Source organism: Pyxicephalus adspersus, chromosome 1 (assembly GCF_032062135.1).
Source record: "Pyxicephalus adspersus chromosome 1, UCB_Pads_2.0, whole genome shotgun sequence".
Lineage (NCBI taxonomy): Eukaryota > Metazoa > Chordata > Amphibia > Anura > Pyxicephalidae > Pyxicephalus > Pyxicephalus adspersus.
This window is the reverse complement of record NC_092858.1, coordinates 25,082,369-25,105,499: the sequence shown is the minus strand read 5'-3', so window position 1 is coordinate 25,105,499 and position 23,131 is coordinate 25,082,369. Positions and strand designations below refer to the sequence as shown.

General features: G+C 36.5%; 1 protein-coding gene across 2 annotated transcripts in view; it reads left to right on the top strand.

Moving 5' to 3' along the window:
- Nucleotides 1–6,583: 6,583 nt before the first annotated feature.
- Nucleotides 6,584–23,131, top strand: part of KL (klotho) — a 33,544-nt gene continuing 16,996 nt past the window's right edge. For both annotated transcript variants that reach the window (XM_072404298.1, XM_072404288.1), the window contains exon 1: nt 6,584–7,456. In XM_072404298.1, the coding sequence (XP_072260399.1) occupies nt 6,752–7,456 (705 nt within the window). In that variant the 5' untranslated portion in view covers nt 6,584–6,751. The remainder of the gene's footprint in view (nt 7,457–23,131) is intronic.

Below are 23,131 nucleotides of genomic sequence, written 5' to 3'. Positions count from 1 at the left end.
TTGGGGGTCATGAGGGTTTACTTTACTTTTCTTATAGATTTCTGCACTAGAAATCCAAGGCCTTTAACTAAAAATGAAAGTTACCTAGTTACAGAATACAAATATATATTATTGTACCGAGTAGTAATAAAATAATATAACACAATGAAAACAAAAAATCCAAAGCATATATTCACCCTAAAGCAAAACTTCAGGCAACACTCCCATACCAGGATCCCAATATATGTGTCCTCCCCTATTTTTATAGCTGCAGGCATCATTCTAGATCTAGTTCAACAACCCTCTCCCTCTGACATAATGCAGTAAAAATGTCTAATAAACCTCCTGGCTGGACAATAAAGAAGCAGTAGTACACTGATGAAGTAACCCTGTTGTTTTTTTCCTCATCCGGAAAGCATGGTGTTTGACAATATGGCCTGTATAAGGAGAACCCCACTGGCCTTGAGCGCTGACCCTCCTGCTCCCTGTCTGCTTGCTGCTGTACATTGGATTACAATAGGCTCCCATTAAAATGTCATATTTTTATATTAGATGTAAAAGTGTCCAAGTGAAAGATTTGAGTCTTTAATCTAATTAAATTGAGTGTACAGCATGTATAAGACTTCTATTAGTCACTTTTGCAGCAATTTACAGAGAATAATAAAACATTAATAAAGTTCCTGCTCTCAAAGAATTATATACAGTTCAATGTCCTCAATAGAATTATACTATGAGGAGCACACAGAAGCTAACTAACCTGCTGGTATATTCCCTGGGTTCAGAAATCACCACACCTAATTGAAACTTCTGTAAATGTGAGCAAGCAGATATCAGATATCATATCAAGTGCAAACTAAACCTGTATAATGTAAACAATATTCAATTATTTTTCTTCCTTTTTTTCTTGATCATTGTACATATTGGTTAGTTGCACTAGGCATAGGTTTACTGTTGTGTCTCATTATCGTGAATCCTCAGCAAGGATGATGGGATTAGATCTCTTTTTATCGGTGGAGGGTATAATTTATGTAGTACATACTTCAGTTTATTGTGATGGTGATTCATGCTGTTACTATGGAACTTGATCTCACCTGAATACTTCTCTGCTTGTTTTTATACATTTTCTGAGTGATTGCTCAACCAAGTGAATTTCAAAAGCAGGTAATTGTAGTGTAGAACCGGGACAAAGTGTGTACAGCGAGCAATGCAATCACCTGACCTGCACAGTACAGTATCACCCTCTCTAAACTCTAGCTAGCCATTTAATAACATGAATCTGTTGGGGAAAATATTCTTTTAACATGGCTTTCCCAAGCCAGTATATATGATAATACATGCAAGCATCAAAACTTGGAGTGTCCAAAGACCTATGTCCATTTGGTTCTTGTGCAGCCCTTGGACCTCAGCAGTCTGTTGTGGGAGCATGGATTTGTAAAAAAAAAAAAAAAGCAGCAATCTCTAGAAGTGATATAGCCATATACAGTGGTACATGTCCCAAGTCTCTTACTGATTTCTGTAGCATATCCACATTCCACAACCACACCTGTAACATGTCTACAGTCTCCAACAACACCAGTAGAATGCCCGCAGCTTTTAGTTATACCTTTAGTGTGCTAAAAGTCTCCAGCTATACTTGTAACATTCTCCCAGTCTCCAAAAATACCTGTAGCATATTTTTAGTCTCCAATCACACATATGGCATTTATCCCGTCCCCAGATATACTTGTAGCATGTCCACTGTCTTCAGCCATACCTATAGCATCGCCCAACAACACTTGTAACCACCCCTAACCAAACCTTCAGAATGCACCTATTCTTTCATCAAAATTTCCTCATACTCTGAAGTCTCTGACAGTGATCTGTAACATTAAATGTACAGGTAATAAAGTTGATAATCACAGCCTCAAGGACGCCTGCTACCTGTGTATGCTACACAATGCTTGCAATAGATTAAAGATATGATTCAATAGGAACACCAAATCCAACTATCCTAAAACATGAAATCCAAAAATCTATACAAAAATAATGCATTCCCATCAAGCGTTAATCGATATATCCATGGGATTGTTCATTCTTTTCAAGCAGTATAAGATATTGATTGTTTACCTGGTCCCCTTCATCCAGTGCATGACCATCTTTAGTCAATATGTCACACAAATACTACCGGTATATAGCAGCTATATTGCGTCTGAATTTAAAGAGCCCCAGGAAACCATCATTTCAATTTTCACTAACTTCAAGAAGAAAGCGGGAGGCCTTAAAATAGCTGCTGAAACCACACTGGCTACTACAGTCCAACCTTGTAATCATATTATTGTGTCCATGCCCAGAAGGGGAAGCTTACTGATATGTGCACATAATGTGTTTGCACTGAAAGCAAGCAGAAACTTGTGACCCAGCAGGTCTAAACTTAATTCCAGTCTACATAAATTGATTGGTATGTTTACTGCTAATCTAAGACATGTAAAATGTTCAAATGTTTTGGGAGTCCAATGTTTTCTTTTACTATTGCTTTGAACCCCCAGATATTAGAATTGTTAGATAGCTAAAGAAGTATCAGACAATGTATGATGTATCAGAATATAGCACCTAAATGTTTTTGTCCCACATGTTTTACTCTCATGTTTTTATATTTACAAAAATTGACTGCCAATCTGTGGTGGAATAAACAGTTCCAGGTGCAAATCAGTAAAATACCAGCCCTACCATCAGTAAATGTTAAACATCAACCTTTACACACTCCCAGACACTTGTGCGTGTAAAAGTACAGTGCCAGCACCAGACAGATGAAAAACCAGAGTGTCTACCTCTGGGGTTAGTAAATATATTCTTGTGCCAACCTCAAGATACACATCACAACGCTGCACATTACTATTAGATACCCCTGGTCAAAGAACAGGGACTAATAAAAATAAAATGCTTGACAGGACTTTGGGTTCTAATAGGACGTAGTCATTTTGATCTTAGAAAACAATTTACATAAAAACACAGCCAACACATTAAACCAGTCTTTGAGCTGCTAACTCAGCAAACCTTGAATTCCTTGTGATCCACCGCGGCCACAGCTTATGCACAGTTCTTCATAGAGTCATTAGGAGTGCATTTTCTAAAGCTTATGTTTAAAGAGCCCCAGCTATTAAAAACTGTTGGTAAAAACACAGAAAATTAAGTTTTTTTAATGCTTCATTATAACATTTTTTCTTTTAAATATTTTTTCATTGCAATGTACTTTTGATTTTCTTGTGCAGTGGTCCACTCAGGGTGGTTCCAGCATCCTAGCACATCCTCCTTGACATTATTAACTATTCGTCTAATTATTGACTGTACTAGCCTAGCTACTCCATCCTTTACGCCCCTATATAGTTTTTTTTATAGCTAGCCAAAGAGGAGAACAAGAAGAATATTATAGGATGTTACTTGAGTTACAGTCCGGAGTTAGCTAGTTTTTGGATGACATCACATCCAAGATGGTGGCATCTAGTAGCGGTTTCAGAAATGTTTTTGAATGTCTACACTTAAAATAAAACAATGCACATAAAATCTTGTTGGAAAGATTTGATGAAAATTAATGATCCGAAGACAGGATTATTTATTATTCTTTTCCATGATGAGCTAATGGAACCAGTATAATTGTTACAACACCTGGCTACTGGATGTTCTCCCCAGTAAGACTTGCCAGTCTGTAGCAAAGGAAGATGAAAAAGTTTTTCTCTGAAGGTGGACATTTGTTGAAAAAGGACCTGTTCTAATTAGAGTTTACTGTAATTTACATCTCTAGGACCTCTGGGTTCTTTGACCCATAAAAGATCCAGACCTTCAGGTTATCAAACTCCTAACTAGAAAGCAAACAGATACAGTCACTGGCAATTGCAGACCACATTTTTCCAAGAAGAATCATCTCTGCCGCTAATTTCTGTAATATTCCATGTCACATTCTGTACTTCCCCTTTGTACGCTTTTATTTATAGTATACAAACAGCTGTTATCTTATATAAAAGCATAGGTGTCACAGTTCTGTTTCGTGTTGCTTATGCTTGGATGGGTCTATTAATCATAACCTGTTTTTTTCTAAACTTGTAACTCACCTGTCCATAAAATCCACCTCACTGTTAAATATAATTACAAAAAAAACATTGCATTTCATTATTATTATTCAGTATTTATATAGTGCCGACATAATATGAAGTGCTTTACAAAGTCCATTGTCATGTAACTAATTGTCCCTCAAAGGGGCTCACAATCTATTGTCACTGTTTTGAGGGAAAGCCAATTTACCTAACTCCATGTTTTTTGGAAGGAAACCAGAGTACATGGAGGAAACCCACAAAAACACCCACGCAAACACAGGGGAGCATACAAACTCCTTGCAGATAGTGTCCTGGCTGAGATTCTAGTGCTGCAAAGGCCAAAGTGCTAACCTCTGAACCAACTATGCATTTGACAATGACTATCTCTGTCATGGGTATAGGAACAAGGGTTGCAAAAGTTATAGTTGCTCCTTTATGAGACCCTTTCCTCTCTTTAAAGTCAAAATGAAGCAGATCAAGATGGGCAGGGAAATGTTGTAAAAAAAAGTTGCAAAAAGCAGGACCGTATTTGGACCAAGCTGTTCTATGCTATTTTAAATGATGACTCTTCTTTTTTGTACAAGCAAACCTCATGGGTCATTTATTTTATATACAAAAATAAAAGCTGGAATCAGCCATAGGAAGCGTGGTCTATTTATGTGGACAACTACTTTTCAACAGTACAGATTGGAAAACAAGTGAAAGGAGAACTGGTTTCACCCTACCTGAACTATAAAGAGCCATCTGCCTTCTATTATCTCTTTTCACTTCACTGTTCTTTTTGCTGAATCTAGCCAAAAATATCAGACGGGGAAAAGCTAACACAAGGTGCAGACTTGGTTGAATCCCCTCCAACCCTTCTATGGTCTAAGGAACTTGGATGAGCTTTTAGTATATATACCACTACCAATATGGATGTCAAGAACGCTTCCCAAGAGTTCAATGCTTTAGGTAACATGTCGGGGATATCTTTGAATAACTATTGGCAGTCAGAAAATGGGAGATTTGGTCTTGTTTCTTTATCTTTTGTATTTTTCCTGAACATTTTCAAACCATCATTGCACTGCTTCCTTGGGTCTATACCAGTGTTTCTTAACCAAAGTTTTGTGGAACCCTAGGGTTCCATCAGAGATTGCTAGGGGTTCCTTAAACAATGTGCAATTTGTACCTCTCAGGTCAGTTCCCACTGACACCACTTATCTTTTCAGCTATTTGTAAAGGTGACATTCTTTCCACTGAGCACCATGCTAATGTACAGTGAGTTATGAATAAAGTAGTTATAATAGGAGTTCTCTGAAGACCTGAACGTTATTTCAAGGGTTCCCCTGTGTTAAAATGGCTGAGAAAGGCATGCTTTACTGTGCCTGGCTATTCACATAATCTATACATGTAGAACCTTGCAGTATGCATCTCTGTGGGTCTCCCAGTCCTACGCACTGATTTCTTCTAATCATCAATTTTTCTTCGGCATTATTATATCCTAAAAATATGTCTGTAGAATATGCATCTTTGTAAAAGTTTCAGATCTGACAAGATGTACTGTAACTTCAAGACATATATAAAGTTAGAGTTGCTTCATTTTTTTGGATAAGTAGGGAATGGTTAAAATCAGGTGTTACATTTACCTGCATGACTTAATACACACATAAGCAGATGCAGGGTTACAAAAACTTCTACAAGCAGAAACTGCCATTAACAATGCAAAACCCATAACTGCATGTCAAGCCATTAATCCATTCTCCATATACATGCCTGTTTTAAAAATCCGGTAACAACCTCACAAATGCCTACACATGCAAATGATCCACATATATTTCCAGGTATTCTAAACAACAGCAGGGTAAGCCCATTCATAGTTATCACCAGAGCACAAGTCCTTGTTGGAAGATTGTGTATAATCCCAGAGACAATGGTCACCAGGACAAATAGAATATCTCTGGAAGAGACACAGCTACATAAAACCTAATAGAAATTATTTCTCTCTCCTATCAGTTTAAAACTAAAACACAGTTTTGGCTTTGACTTCCCTGATGTTTGCATTGCACACTGAATTATTTTACAGCATGGTGGTTTTAAAGGTATTGGGTATATACCGGTAAATATGCTTTAATGCTTGATAGATAGATAGATAGATAGATAGATAGATAGATAGATAGATAATAGATAGATAGATAGATAGATAGATAGATAGATAGATAGATAGATAGACAGACAGATAGATAGATAGATAGATAGATAGATAGATAGATAGATAGACAGACAGATAGATAGATAGATAGATAGATAGATAGATAGATAGATAGATAGATAGACAGATGAAGATGCTCACTTTTGCCCAGAGTGTACAATTGGCTGGCAGTCACTGTCTCTGATAATATTGTAGCTGCTTTCTGCCTGCCCCTTGCACCTTGCCCCTTGCAGCCCTCAGTGCCCCTGCATCCCTGGGTGTATTTAGTGTGTGTCAGTGAGGAGGAGGCAGTGTGTCAGTGAGGAGGAGGCAGAGACTTGTCAGTGCATACAGCACAGAGATCTGCAGATCACACTGCACAGGCAAAGCACAGACCTGACTTGATGAGCTCCTGGCTAATTATTAATGGTCAGTCCCTCCCTACTATAGGGGACTGATCGCAGCTTATGGTTGGCAGCTGATAAATACATCTGGATTGTGGCAGCAGGAGAAAACCCTGAAAAGGCATTATTAGGAAATGGCATGTGCCAGGGCACTGGTCTTGTGGCTGGCATGGAGCTGTGGGCATGGGAGCGCAGAGAATGTATGGGAAAGGTTTGCCAGTTTACCTTACCCCAGGGATAACCTGTTCCTCTATGACACTTTCCCCCCGGGGTTCATGTGGTCTGTGGGCACAGCTGCTTACCAGGTAGAGGGTGGTTGGCAGCAGGATGGCAGGGCACCATCCATCTGGGACACCTACTGCCACAAAGAAGGACGAGACACTGGAGATGTGGCCAGTGACAGCTACAACAATCCATTCAGGGACACTGCAGCCCTCCAGATCCTAGGGGTGTCCCATTACAGGTTCTCCATATCCTGGTCCCGACTCTTTCCTAATGGCACAGAAGCTGGTGCCAGCCATGCAGGGCATTCCTATTACAGGGCACTTATTGACAGGCTGAAGGAGGTGGGCATAGAACCAGTGGTCACCCTCTACCACTGGGACTTACCCCAGAGACTGCAGGATCTCTATGGAGGATGGATCAATGAGTCCATGGTGGGCATCTTCGAAACCTATGCCAAGGCTTGCTTCAAGCTCTTTGGAAAAGATGTCAAGTACTGGATTACCATTGACAACCCTTATGTGGTGGCATGGCATGGGTATTCCACTGGTAAATTACCCCCTGGCATCAAAGGAGAAAAACTGCTTGGGTACAGAGCTGGACACAATCTCATTAAGGTAAGAAGGTGTATTATATATATATATATATATATATATATATATTCTAATAAAAGTAATGTTATATTTTACATTATTGTTTATATAATGGTAATATTTTATAAACGTGTTTTAATTGCATTATCCCCCATGTGACTTTATGATCATTTTATTATGGTGCACCTGTTGAATAGATGTGGTTTAAGCTACATTAAGTACATATTTCTAGATGTAATAGACATGCTCTTTCACCAGTTTATTCACATACCAATTTCCCTATTTATTTATGCATGTTAATTACTTTAAGCTTTTTGGTATAGTATATGTTAGAATGTGGCAATAAAATTATTGATGATCATCTTGGGTGTAGTTGTAAAAGAAGAAAAGAGGACATGGTAATAGTGAAGGCTATGCATGGCGAGTGCGCATACGCATCCTTGTTATATAAAAAGCCTCACTACACCGCTAAGGATCATTCCAAGTGCTCAATACCGAAAGTAATCAGCACCATAGCAGTGTTTCAGATGGCAGCATCCAAAGTTGTATTGATGTACTATTAGCCAACAAATAACTTGGTTGCTTTGATTTGTGCACTGCATCTGATATGAATATTTTTATAATAATTATAGTATTTAAAGTGTCCATTCAAAACTTTGGATGGAGCAGGGAAGGTTTAGAACTCTGTCTATTTTTTACTGATATGTGGCAGTTTGTTAAAAAATGTTTCCATAAAGTCAAGGTGACTTGAGGCTGTATAATAGAGAAATTAGGGGAAAAATCTACAAGGATACCAATACCAATAAAACGTTGACAGAGATTTTAGCTTTCTTTTGTTGTACTACAAAAATGTTTTATTGCTGTCTGGGCTTCTTGCAGATTTTTCACAAATGTTTGTCTTATTAAGTCTTTGTTACCAAGGGTAAATATCTGCTATACAGCCCTGGAATACAGTAATAACCCCATATGGGTACTAATCCTTTCTCACCATTTTTAAAATGAAATTAAAAAAAGTTTTGATGGGCATACATTTTGAAGCTGAACTTTGAGCACAAAAGCTTTTATTTAAATATATGGTAATGCTCAATAACCAAAGAGGATATAAATCCATCTTTAATTGCCTTGCAAATTCTATTACCTTCTAAAAGTGGCAGTGACATTATCACTGTACTATATACAGCCTATGTACAGAGCAGGCTGCCTGTGGAAAACTACTGGTGGGTGGATACAGGACCAGTCACCTGCACAAGAAGAGAGATCTGCAGGGACTGGTCTGTATTATAGGAAGCTCCTGCACATAGTTCCAGTCTGGATTACTTTACAGATGGAGCACAATTCTGAAAGAAATACACAAATTACACCAAGATTCAACTAAGGATGCAGAATCTTCTTGTATTTAGACAATATTTGTTTGGTATGGAGTTGAACTTTAAGCATTCACAGGGTATTTCTGTTTCAAAGGTGCAAATGTTTGATTGACGGATTACTTACAAGTGTTTTAGAGATGTATAAAGATCTTTGTAATTGAATTTTCATACTAACATTAAACAATCTCTGTATGTTTAGGGACTATCACGGTCATGCTATTGCTGGTAAAGATAATATTCCATAAATCTCCTAAAAAAGAAAGTTAATAGGAGCGGGTTGTGTATATATTCCTCCCTTCCTCCCTAAAAAAGTTATTCCTTATAAATGAGTACTTAATAATTATTAGCCCGTTTATGGGTGCGGATGCCATAGATATATATTTTAGGGGAGCTGGGTATCTGGCTTTTTGAAGAATTGGTCTTAGGTTTACCCATTAAATCAGTGCACTTGCCCACATCTTTTCTTATTCCACCAGAATCAGTGTCCTCACCCATGACCCTTTAAAAAAACGGGCATGTAACCCTAAGGATAAATAAACTCCATGAATAATGAATACTCCCCTCCAACCTTACATAAAAAACACAGCAACTTCTGATGTTACAACACACAAGCATTTTAGTATCAAGCCTTTTTGTCATGGCAAGGTTCAGACCAGTGGTATTCCGTGGCAGCATTTACAAGCCCTGGGTGCCTACTGTCAAACACCAGGCACCTGAGAACTGTTTATGTGTTTATTTATTCATTTTTTCGTGCATCAAACATGCTTGTTAAAACAGATTGCAAATACTTAAGAACACTTTTACAAGCATTTTAAAGTTTTTACAGGTGGCACCAATTTAAGTCTATGGAGGTGCCAGAGACTGCAAACAATCCATAAAAGCGATTGGCAGCACTGCTGCTTCTTGCTGCCTGTTAAAGAAAGAATAATGAACAGACTCATTTGGTCCAATGTTAACTATTTTCTGCAAAAAACACCAAGACTGTAAAAACTGCAAAAAAATGCACAGAAAGTAGATCTTGCTCTGTAAAATGCAGGTGAAATAGTCAGATGGCATGGAAATACATTCTCATTCCCTGTTCTGTCAAACATCGGTGAAATAGGTAGAAAATATGGATATTTTTCCTTGTACTACCTTGTAGGAAAAACTCTCAAAAACATAGGCAGAATAACATGTTGATAGGTTAAGTTCTAATACTTACACTTTGTGTCCTAAGCTTAAAAAAAAATATTCTTCGGCCTGAGTTAGACATAAATATCAATTTTGAAAACAAATACCTTTCTGCCAGTGGCTTCATGTATAGTTTTTCTTTGCTTTAAGGAAAAATGCAACATTTTGGATACATTTTTCAATTTAAGTAAATGCATGGTGGGCAATGGCTTTATCTACATCTGTGCTGGGAATTATTGGATCTGTTTACCATCAGTCCATAACCATGATGATCACTTGCTTAATAAAATGAAGGGTGAAGGATTAAGGTTAGCAATAATATACTTTGTAAAATAAAAGTAAAGTTAGGATTAGGATTATTTTTAAATATTAGATGTTTCAAACATGAATGAAAAGCTACATTTTAATAATAATAAATTACAAATAGTATATATATATATATATATATATATATATATATATATATATATATATATAACAGAACACAATACGAAATTTCCTATACAAAATCTATAATGCCCAAACATTTTTCCTTTGGCTCATTGCAGCTTTTTGGTCTCCATGTACACCAAAAAGCTTAAAAGAGCCAAAGGAAAACTTTTGGCAATGTATACTTTGTTGAGCGCGTGTTGAGTACACCTGGCCTAATATTGGCATTATACAATGTTTACAAAGGAGTCTGGTGCATGGAACAGTGTAAATCCTGGACATGTGTGTGGGATTGGTTATGCAGACCGCCCAATGATTGTAGAAATGCATTTCGGCCTCAAGAGAGAATATAGTGACAGCAAAAAATGGGTGGGTGACTGTAGTCTTGATTTTTCATTCCTGGAGAAGGGCATTGTGTGAGAATATATGCAAAATGTAAAACTTGCAAAATGTGGCAAGAGACCCCCCCCCCCCCTCGGCAATTCCAATAAGCAATAGTTTCTGGTTCTAAATCATTCCATTGTAATATTAATAATTTCCCTGTTGGAGTAAATTGAACCATTTTGATAAAGGTTTTTTTGAACTTTCCTCTGAATCAACTATGTATATATGTATATATGGCTCTATCCGGAGTTTGCTGATTTGTAGTATCTAGTTTGCTTTTTTTCAACCCAACTATTAACTAATAAATGTAACTATTTCAATCTTACTTGCTGTCTTGAGTTTATTTCCCTCTAAATCACATACTAGTGGAATATATGTTTACATATGACTGGAATCGATATAGCTATGTTTTTAATTCTAGGTTATTGGAATGTGTCCACATTAATTAAACATTAGTTTGCCAGTGAATGCTTGTTTTTACAGTTATGTGAAGTATACAAGAGAGAGAACCTTTCATATGAACTTTGTAATTCAGAACTAGTCAAGCATTTTTAATGTGAACAAAGTTCCGAAAGTTTTGGATGAACATCTTCAAGTTACTTGAAAAAAAAAAGATTGGGGAATTTACTGATAATAAGGAGACTCAATAGTTGTCAGCAAAAACTTAACTAGTGTTTACTGTGGAATTTTGTATGCCCCTTTTCTTGGCAGGGTACAATGATGATTCCCTGAATAATAGGCCTCTTTGCTAGCAATTATTGTGATACTAGTTAGAAATTTAATGGCATTAAATACAAATACTGGTTTCTTGTTTTATCGTAGAACTGTTTGCAAATTAACACAATTTTTGTTTTAGTAAACAATCTCATAAATAATTTCTTTTAAAACATTTTATTTATTATAATTTGTTATCTTTGCAGACACTTGGTTTGGTTTATGTAAATTATTTTCATAAAAAAAATATTTTTCCAACTTTATTGTGTGGTGTCTTATGAAGCTATTAAATCCAGTTGCTGTGGTTATACCATGCTGTGAAACTATGTCCTTGGAGTTAAGATGCATACACATAGGCAATTTTCACAGATGAACGAATGAGCATCATACACTCCACACCATTCAAATGTTAACAGCCTTTCTCCATCAGTCGTTTATGGATCCATAAGGACTGATTCATTATTGTGATATGATTTAGACAAGAATTGGATCTATAAGGACGGATCTATGAATGATATCAGATGACCTCTGTACACATTCAGAGATTCTCACCCAAGACGTGCATTACTGTTCATACCAGGCAAGAATCATCTGACGTGTGACATAGCCCTATGGAAACAAGACAGTAGAGCAGTGTTTCTCAACCAGGGGTCCATAAAACCTTAAGGTTCCTCTTAAGCAGTTGTCCCCAACCTTAGGGATGTTATTGACCACTAAATTCTCGGACTCTGGACCACGCTTGCGCGGGGAGCAGTGTGTCACTGAAAGGGGAAGAAACTTCCCCCAGAGTGACGTCATGGTGCCAGAACCCGACCACTCCCCTATCGCAGGTCTGAGCACCCACCACCCTGAGCCTACGATGCATAATGGAGACATGGTCATGGGCTCTGGCAGGTGTGCCCCCCCAAGCGAGGTCCTTCTCCTGACCGGCTGAGGGGGTGCACTGGTCAAAGCCGTGGACCACCATTTTCTCACGGACCACAGGTTGGGGACCACTGCATTAAAGGTTTCTAGGGGTTCCTTGAGCAATGAGCTATTGATGCTGTAAGAGTGATGACAATATTCTCCCTGGCCTGCAATGTAAGAAACATTTTTCCCACTGACCACCACACTAATGTACTTTAAGCTGTGGATATACGTATTATTGGTAGGAAACCTGAAAGTTATTTCCAGGGTTCTCCCATGTTCTAAAGGTGGAGAAAGGCTGCAATGGATATGTGGATTCATCATGAATCAAATCATTAATGTATAGTAGTTCTGCATATATGTTTTTGTTTATTATTAGAGTCCAAACTAAAACAAAAGAAAAAAAGCATAAAGATTTTAACATCTTTAAGTTTCATTTCTCTCTATACATAAAAAGTGCATTATAATATATGTCAGTTGCATAATTGTTTGCAGGGATTAGAGCAATATCTTTATTAGGACAAAATGTATCCGCAGTCAGACCTGCATTAGGACCATATGAGGCCATAGACAGATGAAAACATTTGACCCCTCTCTCTAGCTGCTGCTCGGTCCCACCACTGCTAATCCAATAGATAGAACTGTGTTCATCAGATAGTTTCCTTCTGCAAATCTTTTATGTTTTACTAAATCCTTTTTAATTCAAAAGAATGAAAAATGTTTTACTCCCAATACTCTATAATAAATAAGTTTATATTACTATAGTGTGGAGGGAGAGGCAGGGGGAGGTGTTTGGACATATACCAGGAGCCCTTGTTTCTACCTATGGTTCCTTAACAATTCCTGGTAATTTGGCTTTACCCACAATCCTTACATTAAAACCAATGAAGCTTTAACAGGAGTGAATCCTGACTGTATGCCATAGGTCATAGCAACTTGCACATTATTCTGTGTCCCATACCCTGCTAATTGAATAAACTTGTTGAGCACAAGACGGGGAATAACATGACAACACATTAGGCCATTATAAAGCGGACATTTTCAGCTTACTGAGCACTGTAATAAAAATATAAATAGAAAAATATAGATAAAAAATTAAAAAAGCTAACGGTTCCAGCATGCCACTTATCAGGATTGCTGCAGCTGAAATATCTAGTAGTGCACAGGACAAACCTTTACCTAAAGTGTTAAAGCCTTATTGAATTTTTTGGTGAATAGAACAGGGCCATTACACCCCTCGTCATGCAGTGCCATAATACACACATTTTTATGAGTTGATGCACATTGGTGGAGTTTGCTAGGCAGCCAATGCAACATGATTGGACTACAATGTACATGAAAATATTGGACTTGCTGTATTTTTTTTGCAGTGCAACACATATCCTGCATTCACTCTTCAATGGTCTGACATGCCCCCTACTGTCAGACTGACAGAGCTCCTATTACTGAATAACACTATTTCACTGCTCCCTGTTCCTATTTTTAGCATTTGCCCTGAGAGTTCAGTTTAGCTTTAACAGCTGCATGTAATTCCAGTGTAATAAATTGTAATGGTTGGAGAGCTATTGGAGTAATCACTGAAGCAGGAGTCTATGCTCTTCTGCATAGATCATAAATCATCAATCATTTTCCCACTGGGACATGTATGGTGGTAGTGGTGTAACACTGTAGAAAATTATGTGGGCTTTGGACCCATTAACCTAAAATTGGTTATCAAATCCATAAATGGATTATATAGGTATTCAAAGGTCAGATAAAAAAGAGCCTGGAACAAAATGTAGTGGTGGGCATAATATTATTATTAACTTGTATTTATATATCACTGACATATTACACAGGGCTGTACAGAGCCTATACGCATGTCCCTAACTGTCCTTCAAAAAGGGTCACAATCTAATGTCCCTGCCCATAGTCATATGTCACTAACACAGTCTAAAGGCCAACTTTGAGGGTAATCAAATAACCTGGTGTATGTTTTGGGAATGTGGAAGAACATACAAACTCCTTGCAGATAGTGCCCTGGCTGAGATTCAAACCAGGAACATGTGGTTATTAAGTCTATAGATTCTACTAATTTCTCAGTTAATGCTACTTTCCTAAAACTCATCAAAAACTTTGTAACGTAATTAGACCAAAGTAACATGGTAACCATATGTCTGTAGATAAACCTTTTTTTTTTCAAACTAAAGCTTTCAAACTTCACAATATGTATGATTCCGCTACTACTCATATAGCAAAACTCAATCAAAAATTATAGTAATAATGAAGGCCAAGCACTGGGATATACTTTGATTTAGATTTACTAAAAGAATTGTATTCAGGAGAAAATGATAAAACGTTGTTAGTTTATCTTAGTTTAAAAAAAGTTAGTTTATCAGGGTAGTAGGCCATTGTTGGATAAACTAATTTCATCATTCAGGTTAATGGTGTGTTGCTTGATGATGACTGATGATACACTTATGTGGGCTTTAATTATGCAGGGATAATCTGGTGTGGTGATCACTTACAATTGTGCTTGTAGCTGAGGCTAAAAGTGATGTAAAATATTGTCTGATTCAATGGACAAGCTGTGTATATTATGAATAATGATTTGTCTTCTGTTAAATACATATTAATATTTATAATTTAATTTAAATCTATTTTATTCTATTTGTCTTTCTATCTATCTATCTATCTATCTATCTATCTATCTATCTATCTATCTATCTATCTATCTATCATACATACATACATAAGGGTTTTGTAAATAACAACTAAATGATGAACGTATCAGGCAACACTTAAAATTGGTACCATACCCTGCTGGATCTGTTTATAAATGTGTTCACTCAAGATTTACCCAACTGTATAAAAAAATGCATATTTTTCCCATGGTATTCAATTAGAAAATGTATGAATCATGATTTTATGTTGATTAGCACTTATACTAATTAAATTAGTGTGAAAATATGTAAATTTAAATTAAAGTTTAATGAATTATGCAGGAAATATTTATAAATAGACTTCAATCTGGACAGAGTCCTTGCTGGAAATTATTTCATTTCCACAAGACAAAGATGCTATATAATTCTTAATTTCTTTTAAATCTTCTAAATTAACGTTCTGACTTCTGACCACCAATGAATGTGCATAGGGATAGGATATAATGTTCTTTGGGCTGGGTCTACACGGACATTTTTAAAAAGGCATGTAAACATTTATATGCGTTTTATGCACTCTTATTAGCGTTTTAAAGCTTGCCCTGGAAAACGTCTATTCTGTGTTTTCCGTGTCTCGCAATTTTAACGCACTTACGTTTCAAGTTATAAAACACAGGAAACCGCAGGAAAATGCGGGTAAATGCCCCATTGAAATCAAAGGAAACGTTTACCCGCGTTTTTAAGCGTTAGCCCAGCATTTTAATTTTTTAAATGTTGCAAGCAACGTTATAGATAACGCTCATAAACGTGCCTCAAGGAAATGTCCAGGTGTAGATTAGCCCATTGGAATGCATGAGAATTTCAAACATTGGCTTTTAAACCCTCAGGTTAAATGCTGGGGAGAACGTCTGTGTAGACTAAGCCTTAATTTTCCTTTTTGCTTTTTTAAATGTATTTACTAAATTTTATTTTTTAACTTTATTTTTTGTATTTTTTTTACTTTATTACTATCATAAATAGGGCTGATAATATTATGCAGTAACAGGTTCTTTTTATGGAGACACCATGGGTCTATTGGAACCCTAATATCTACTATAAATTTGTCTCTTAACAGATTGAGTTCTCTGTACTTTAAATTTGAATTAAAGTGGGGTGGATCTTGGAGGAATTATTTATAAATAGATCCCTATGCCAACAGATTCCTTGCTGGAAATGACCTCAGTTCCTCACTAAGATCTCTTAAATTTAAATTCTTAATTTCCTAAAATAGTCTAAAATCACTGACCACCAATCACTAACCACTAATACAATTTTCAGTCTGTGTCTGGCCATTATTCCTATTCATGACACACAGAGCAAGAAACAATGTTTCAGAAATTAGCCTTTTTTCAAGCCCAGTTTCTTAAATCAAGGGGTCTTTAAACCATTGTCTATACTTTCTCCCCCTCTACCATCTAATTGTGCCCTTTTGCCTGTATTGAGCAACATTTGATGTGCACTTTTTTCTGTATTTCTTTTTTCTATTTTTGTTCATGTGTATAAATGATACAAGCAGTATACATTTAGACCAGTGTTTCTCACCCTTTTTAACATGGGGGAACATCTGAGAAAACTTTTAAGTCCTTAGGGAACCCTTTCTACAATGTATATTATCCACAGCTTACAGTACATTAGCCTGGTTCTCAGTGGGTAAAATGTCATCCTTACAGATAGTGAAAAAGATTATTGGTATCAGTTAAACTTACCTTAAAGGCACAAAATTCTCATTGCTCAAGGAACCCCTAGCAACCTTTGGAGGACCCCGATTGTGAGGTAATCTAATGTTTGTAAGGGCTTTAGCACCCACTACCGGCTGTGTGTGTAACAATTTATAAAGCTATGCAGACCATTTTTTGTTAATATATAAAGCTTTCTACCATGGAAAGCAGTTGACTTAATAACTGCTTACCAAACTTACATTATGTATGAGAAAAATACACAAGTTTTTTTTAGTGCACACAAACATTACAATAACTTTTATATCATAAGATTGCGTTAAGATAACAAACACATGAAGCCTACAAATTGTGTGCAACCACGAAATATTGTATGAACCACAACGTAAATAACACAATTATCATTCACATAAATGGGTATTAAAGTATTATTATGTATGTGCATAGGGATGGTGAAAACAGTTTGTGATTCTTTTTCAATGTATTTACTAAATAGTATTATTTTTTAACTTCATATTTTCTGAATTTGGCAAAAGCTCACCCACAGCAATGAGCAGCACTCCAGTGTTTCTCAACCAGGGTTCCTCCAGAGGGGTTCCTTGAGCAATGGACAATTATTACTCTCAGGTCAGTTTAGGTGACACCAATGATCTTTTTGGCTATCTGTAGGGGTGACAGTGTTCCCAATGGCCAGCAATGTACGAGGAATTCTTCCCAATGAGCATCACACTAATATACTGCGAGCTGTGGATATTAATTATAGCATGAGTTCCATAAAGACACGAAAGGTATTTAAAGGGTTCCCCTATGTTAAAAAGATCAAGAAACACTGCTGTAGACAGTTGACATTCCCTGTCAGCATATTTGTAGGCAGGATAACTGATCTGAAGTGCTGCCCCTACCCCTTTTAGATTGTTTACTATTGCGGAGGACACAGCAGAGTACCTATGGCTTGTTCGCTCCTGCCATCTGCATAAAGCATAAGAGTGACGTCTGTACAGTGAGTTGGGATTCTACTGTGACTGGAAACAATCACTAGCAATCATTTCTGGTGAGTGTGTGTATGGAGATTTTGCATGGCTGATTACAAGAGACAGACACCACATCAAATTCATTTTATTATACTAGTTGAATTTAAAGTATATTAAAGTACATTATATTTTTACTTTATACATAACAGCAATATTTGGTGTTTTTAATATCTGTTGGTTGTTTAGTAGTTGAATAGTACAGTGAGAGAGATTTTGCTTGCCCTGGAGTGGTGATATTAGCTGCTTTTATTACATATGTTTGAGGTCATCTGTACACATAAAATAATTCAATTACACTGTTTTCAGGCAGTAAACTCTGGATGGACCTTGTTATGGGACCTGTCACTGGTGCAATCACTCGCTGTTAGAACTACTGCAATTTCCCATTGCCTGTTCTCACTCCACAGAGCAAATACACGTCTGCCTTGGAGCTATTATCCTGGGTTCAAATCTGTGAAAATCTAAAGAAAAACTACAAGTACTTTTAGATCACGGAAGAAGGTTATAATAAACACAAAATTATATATTAACATGGATAAAGTAAAGTGAAGAACATATCAGATTGCTTGAGGACATAGCTCCCCAAAAACTCTGGTTATAGTAACCAGTCAAAGCACTAAATAGATGCTTTACATATATATATATATATATATATATATATATATATATATATATATATATACATAATGTGCTTTTTTATTGCTAATTATGTATTAATCTGTAAGCCAATTTTTGCTTTAAAGACTTTTTCCACACTGTCAGATATGTGCCATACATAGCATACACATTCCAATGACAAGTATTGTCTCTCTAAGACAGAAATGATTTAAAAAAAATACAGCATGTAAATAAAATTGTCTACAAAATTTGATGCTGCGATATATTCATATGTACGCGTTAGGGCTAAGATACACCTAAAAAACCTTTCCAGACCTCTGTAGTTACTGGCACTGTGGATCAATTTATTGTCAGAGTTCATAAAGTTGCCTAAAGTGTATCCATACCCACACTTTTTTACAATTTGGATAGCATGGGAAAAGGTTAGAACACTGAAAGTTTTTTTTTGCTTTATGGGTTGTTAGTTGGAGAGATTTCCCCTCACTTCTTGTCCTTCCAACACAACCTTTTTACTAGCAGGAAGTTAAAGAATGTCTCCAAAAGAGCATCCAACTGCAGAAACAACTGGTGAAAGTTTTATTTTTTACCCTCTTTTTTCATAAAAATAAAGGTATACTTTTTCCCGTTTTCTTTCATCTCAGCATCCCCTGCTCCCCAGTTCTAGTTGTTGCTCAGTAGCTTTCCAACCTTCTAATATGTAATTTATCCACAAAGTCAAAATATAAGTAATAATGTACTTGTTACATAAATGTAAATTGTTATATTGTTCATAGCCAGCCACAGGTTCACAATAAAGCATCCACTGCTTTGTTTGTGTATTTTTTTTATAAAATAACGCTTGTGCCTGGCTGATTTGATCATTTACTTAGTTTGCTAATCTGAAAAATGAGCCTTGTGCACTGCAATAACACAAGAGTTTTAACACATTCCTCTACAGGTATGCTAATGCGATTAATTTATTTCTTATTTTCCATGAACACAATAAACAGACAAGTTGAGTCTGGTTATAGTGTTTAATGAACAGGTTATTCTTTATCCAGGACAAAGGTTGTGATTATTATGTTGTGAGTATGATATATCCTCACTGTTTTGGAAGAAAAGGAATACATTGTGGTTTATTTATTTTGTTATATTATATAATTTGTTATATTTGTTATATTTTGTGCCACTGACCAGTGTCCTGTCTCTGTGCTCAGTCCAGCCAAACTGTCTTCATTGTATTGATTAGTATGTAGTATATTTACTAATATAATTTTTTGGATTTTATCTATCTACTGTGTTAGCACATGTGTGAGGTCCCAACATTAGGGCTATGTGCAGACATCAGATTGAAAAACATTCTTTTCTGAAAGTTTCCAGTAACGGTAACACAAACGAGAGCGTGCACACGGCTCTGTTCAATTAAATGGATTGAGGAAGGGGGAGGATGAGCAGGAGGCACCCTGCTGTGTCCTCCTCTAAAGGAACATACAAAGGTTGTTCCTGGTTGGTCATTAGGGTTATCTGTGAACATGGTAGATTTTCACCCTAAGATGATTACGAACGTTGTTCTCAGGCGACAATTTTCTAGTTTGTACATAGCCTCTAGCAATCAACTTGGTTGGCAGCTATTAATGAAACCAAAGGATTTGAGTTTTGAAGGAACTCTTACATTTTTTTGGAGGTGTGTATTAAAGTTTATCAAAAGCTTATCTTACATGAGGACATCAAGGACCCGAGGAGAGGAGGTTAGTGCCTTCCTGGGGTAAGGTAAGTGCTTTTTAAGGTTCCCCTACATGAAAACAAGAATGTAATCCTTGCAGCACAGGTAGCATCCCAATGCAAGGGTAGCTTTGCAGTTTTCCCAAATCTTTAAATTGCATGTCCAAAAAAAAATTATTTGGATTGAATCACTGCTGGCCTCCTACCTATCTTGATTACTTTTGTCCTCTGTGTTATTTTTTGGCCTTGCTCCAGTACAGACACTTTAAAATGATATATAAAATTATGAACATAAAATGCTGAGACCCCATTGAAATAGCACTTGTATAAATGCAGCAATAAATGACATCAGATATTTTTGGGAAATCAGTGACATCTAAAGTAAAATCATCATCAACCCCAAGTAGTAATGCATCTTGGACAGAGCCAACTCACTGACAAGGACCAAATCCAAGTCATGCTGTATATGATTTATTAGCTATTACTACTGATAACAAACCTTAATGGTCATTGTCGATTTTAGTATGTCATGCTAAAAGTGTAATTCTCAGAATTAAATCTGACCTCTTACATTAATTGTACTTTGTCATACATATCTCCATTATCTGCCTTTTTTATATTTAATTGTCATTTAAGTAATGACTTCAGCTCACTTTTTATTATTAATGTGCTTTTTGAATGAGGTCAAAGTCATGGCTTCATTACCTCTTTTTGCCGATATGATAAATATGACATATGCCATTACAGTAAAACATCAAAAAGTGGCCCTGCCAGTTTCCAGCCAAAACTAAATATTTACCTTTGTTTTGTTCGGACACTTAACAATCATTACTTTCTGGAGGATGCACTGTGGTTTCATCTGTGATTCCATCTTCCAACCCCAACCCAAATGTGTCCTGCGCCTCCTGTGTCAAAGGCTAAGGCATTTAACAAAGACTGCAATCTATGTATAAGAAGACCTTTGTCTAATCCACTTAGACCAGCACTTCCTAAACTTTTTGATCCAGAAACTTATTTTGTGTTGGTATGATTCTGTCTTTGAGAGCCAATTATATTCTTCCAAACCAAATGTTTCTTTTTGGTGGATCATCATCAATGATTTGGTGGTCAGTGATCAATGCATGACAAATCTCCAGCAGCCAGCTGGCAAAAAACTGGTAGAGGGCATATCCTTGAAGTCCAATATGGAGTATTACTTTGTTTCTCTATGGCATATAAACAAGAAAGAAACACAAAGTTATTTAGATGGATCAGCAAGCACATTCTTAATAAGAATCATCAATTTGCAGCTGAACAAATTGTGCATGATACAACTAGTGTACCAGCACTATATTATTTTTATAGTTCACAGCATATCTAAAAGAAGTAATTAATACAATTTAAATATTTGTATGAACGAAGAACATCATAAATCTTCCACATGTAAGGTTAATTAATGAATGAAATAGTAAGGTAACATTTGGTGTGACCGTATAATATTGGAGTTGATTGATCTATTGGGGCTGATTTACTAAAAGAGTATAGGCTGGTCACATAGCAATGTGAATTTTAAACCTAGCTTGATAAATGAGATAAAGCTCCACTGTCTTCATCCATCCAATAATATAATGCAAAATTAGTTTTCACCACATTCACTAAACTAAGTGAATTATATCTCACAAGGTGATAATTCACCTTGATAAGTGGACAGCCTGAATCCCTTTATTAAATCAAACCCCATTGTTGGTAGGTTTTATGCGTGGGTTTTTTTCAATCACAGAGAACCACTTACGAAATGGTACTGTATAATGAATGAATGTTATGCCCTGTAAAGCAAACTATTTTTTGGTTCAAGGCTGTGTGAGCACAAATAGACATAGACAGATACAATGATTACAAAGAGCCGTTTGACATCACTGTGTCTATACTGACTCATTTATCATGTGTGTAATAAATGATGCATGTTGAAGTATCGTTTATTATTCAGTGCTCATCCAGATGATGGATCACAAATATTTCTACATAGAACTATTGATCCAGTGACATTGTGGAAGGCAATCTATCAGTCTGCGTGGTTTGATATGAGTGAAACTCATTGCTGCAAATGGGATACATACCTGTGGCAAATAATCTGAGGTTATACTACCTTGTATGAAGTATTAAGAAGAAAAAGTGGTGTGTGATGGACACTAATGCTGGCAAGAATATACATTAGGTATATATATTCATCACCTCTTATAAATATTCACATTATGTTGCTTTGCAGTCTGAAATAAAGACATGCACAAAAAATATTTGTCAGCTATACTTACTCCACTATGCAAGTCATAACAACCAAGTAAAAGATATAATAGCAACAGTTCAGAAAAAATCAGAAACACTGAGATGGATAAAGGATCTTCCCTCACCTAAAAAAACTCTTGTAAACCCAATCAGGTGTAACCAATCCTCTTCTCCATTGCACACCAAACTACATAATTGGCTTTTGTGATCAATAGAAATTATTTTTATAGTTCATCATAACAAAAAAAGATATTCATGGAGCAGTCCGGTGCTTGGTAGCCTAACTGAAAGCAAATAACCAACTATGGCAGGCAAAATACTATCAAAAGGGGATGAAGCTGTGGAGAGGCAGGAGATGGATACCAACAATTGAGAAGTGGAAGTACTGCAAGGATGCTCCATGGATCAGGCCATCCCTCCAAACTGGAATAAAGATCCAAATCGTCATGGAGGCTACCAAGAGGCCTATGGCAACTTTAAAACATTTACAGGAATTTATGGCAAAGAGTGGTCATTTTGTGCATGTGACAACAATATCACAAGTGCTCCACAAATGTGGTTGGCAAGAATGAAGAAAGGCCACATTAAAGCTGTATACACACGTGCAATTGTAGTCGTTGGAAAGGATCCTTCATGATCCTTTCCAACGACTAATTACTGCATGATGCATGAACGAGTGCTGTACATACAGCACCGTTCTGCTCTATGTAGAGGAGGGGAGAAAGATGGACTGGCACCCCGCTGCGCGCTCTCCCCCTTCCCT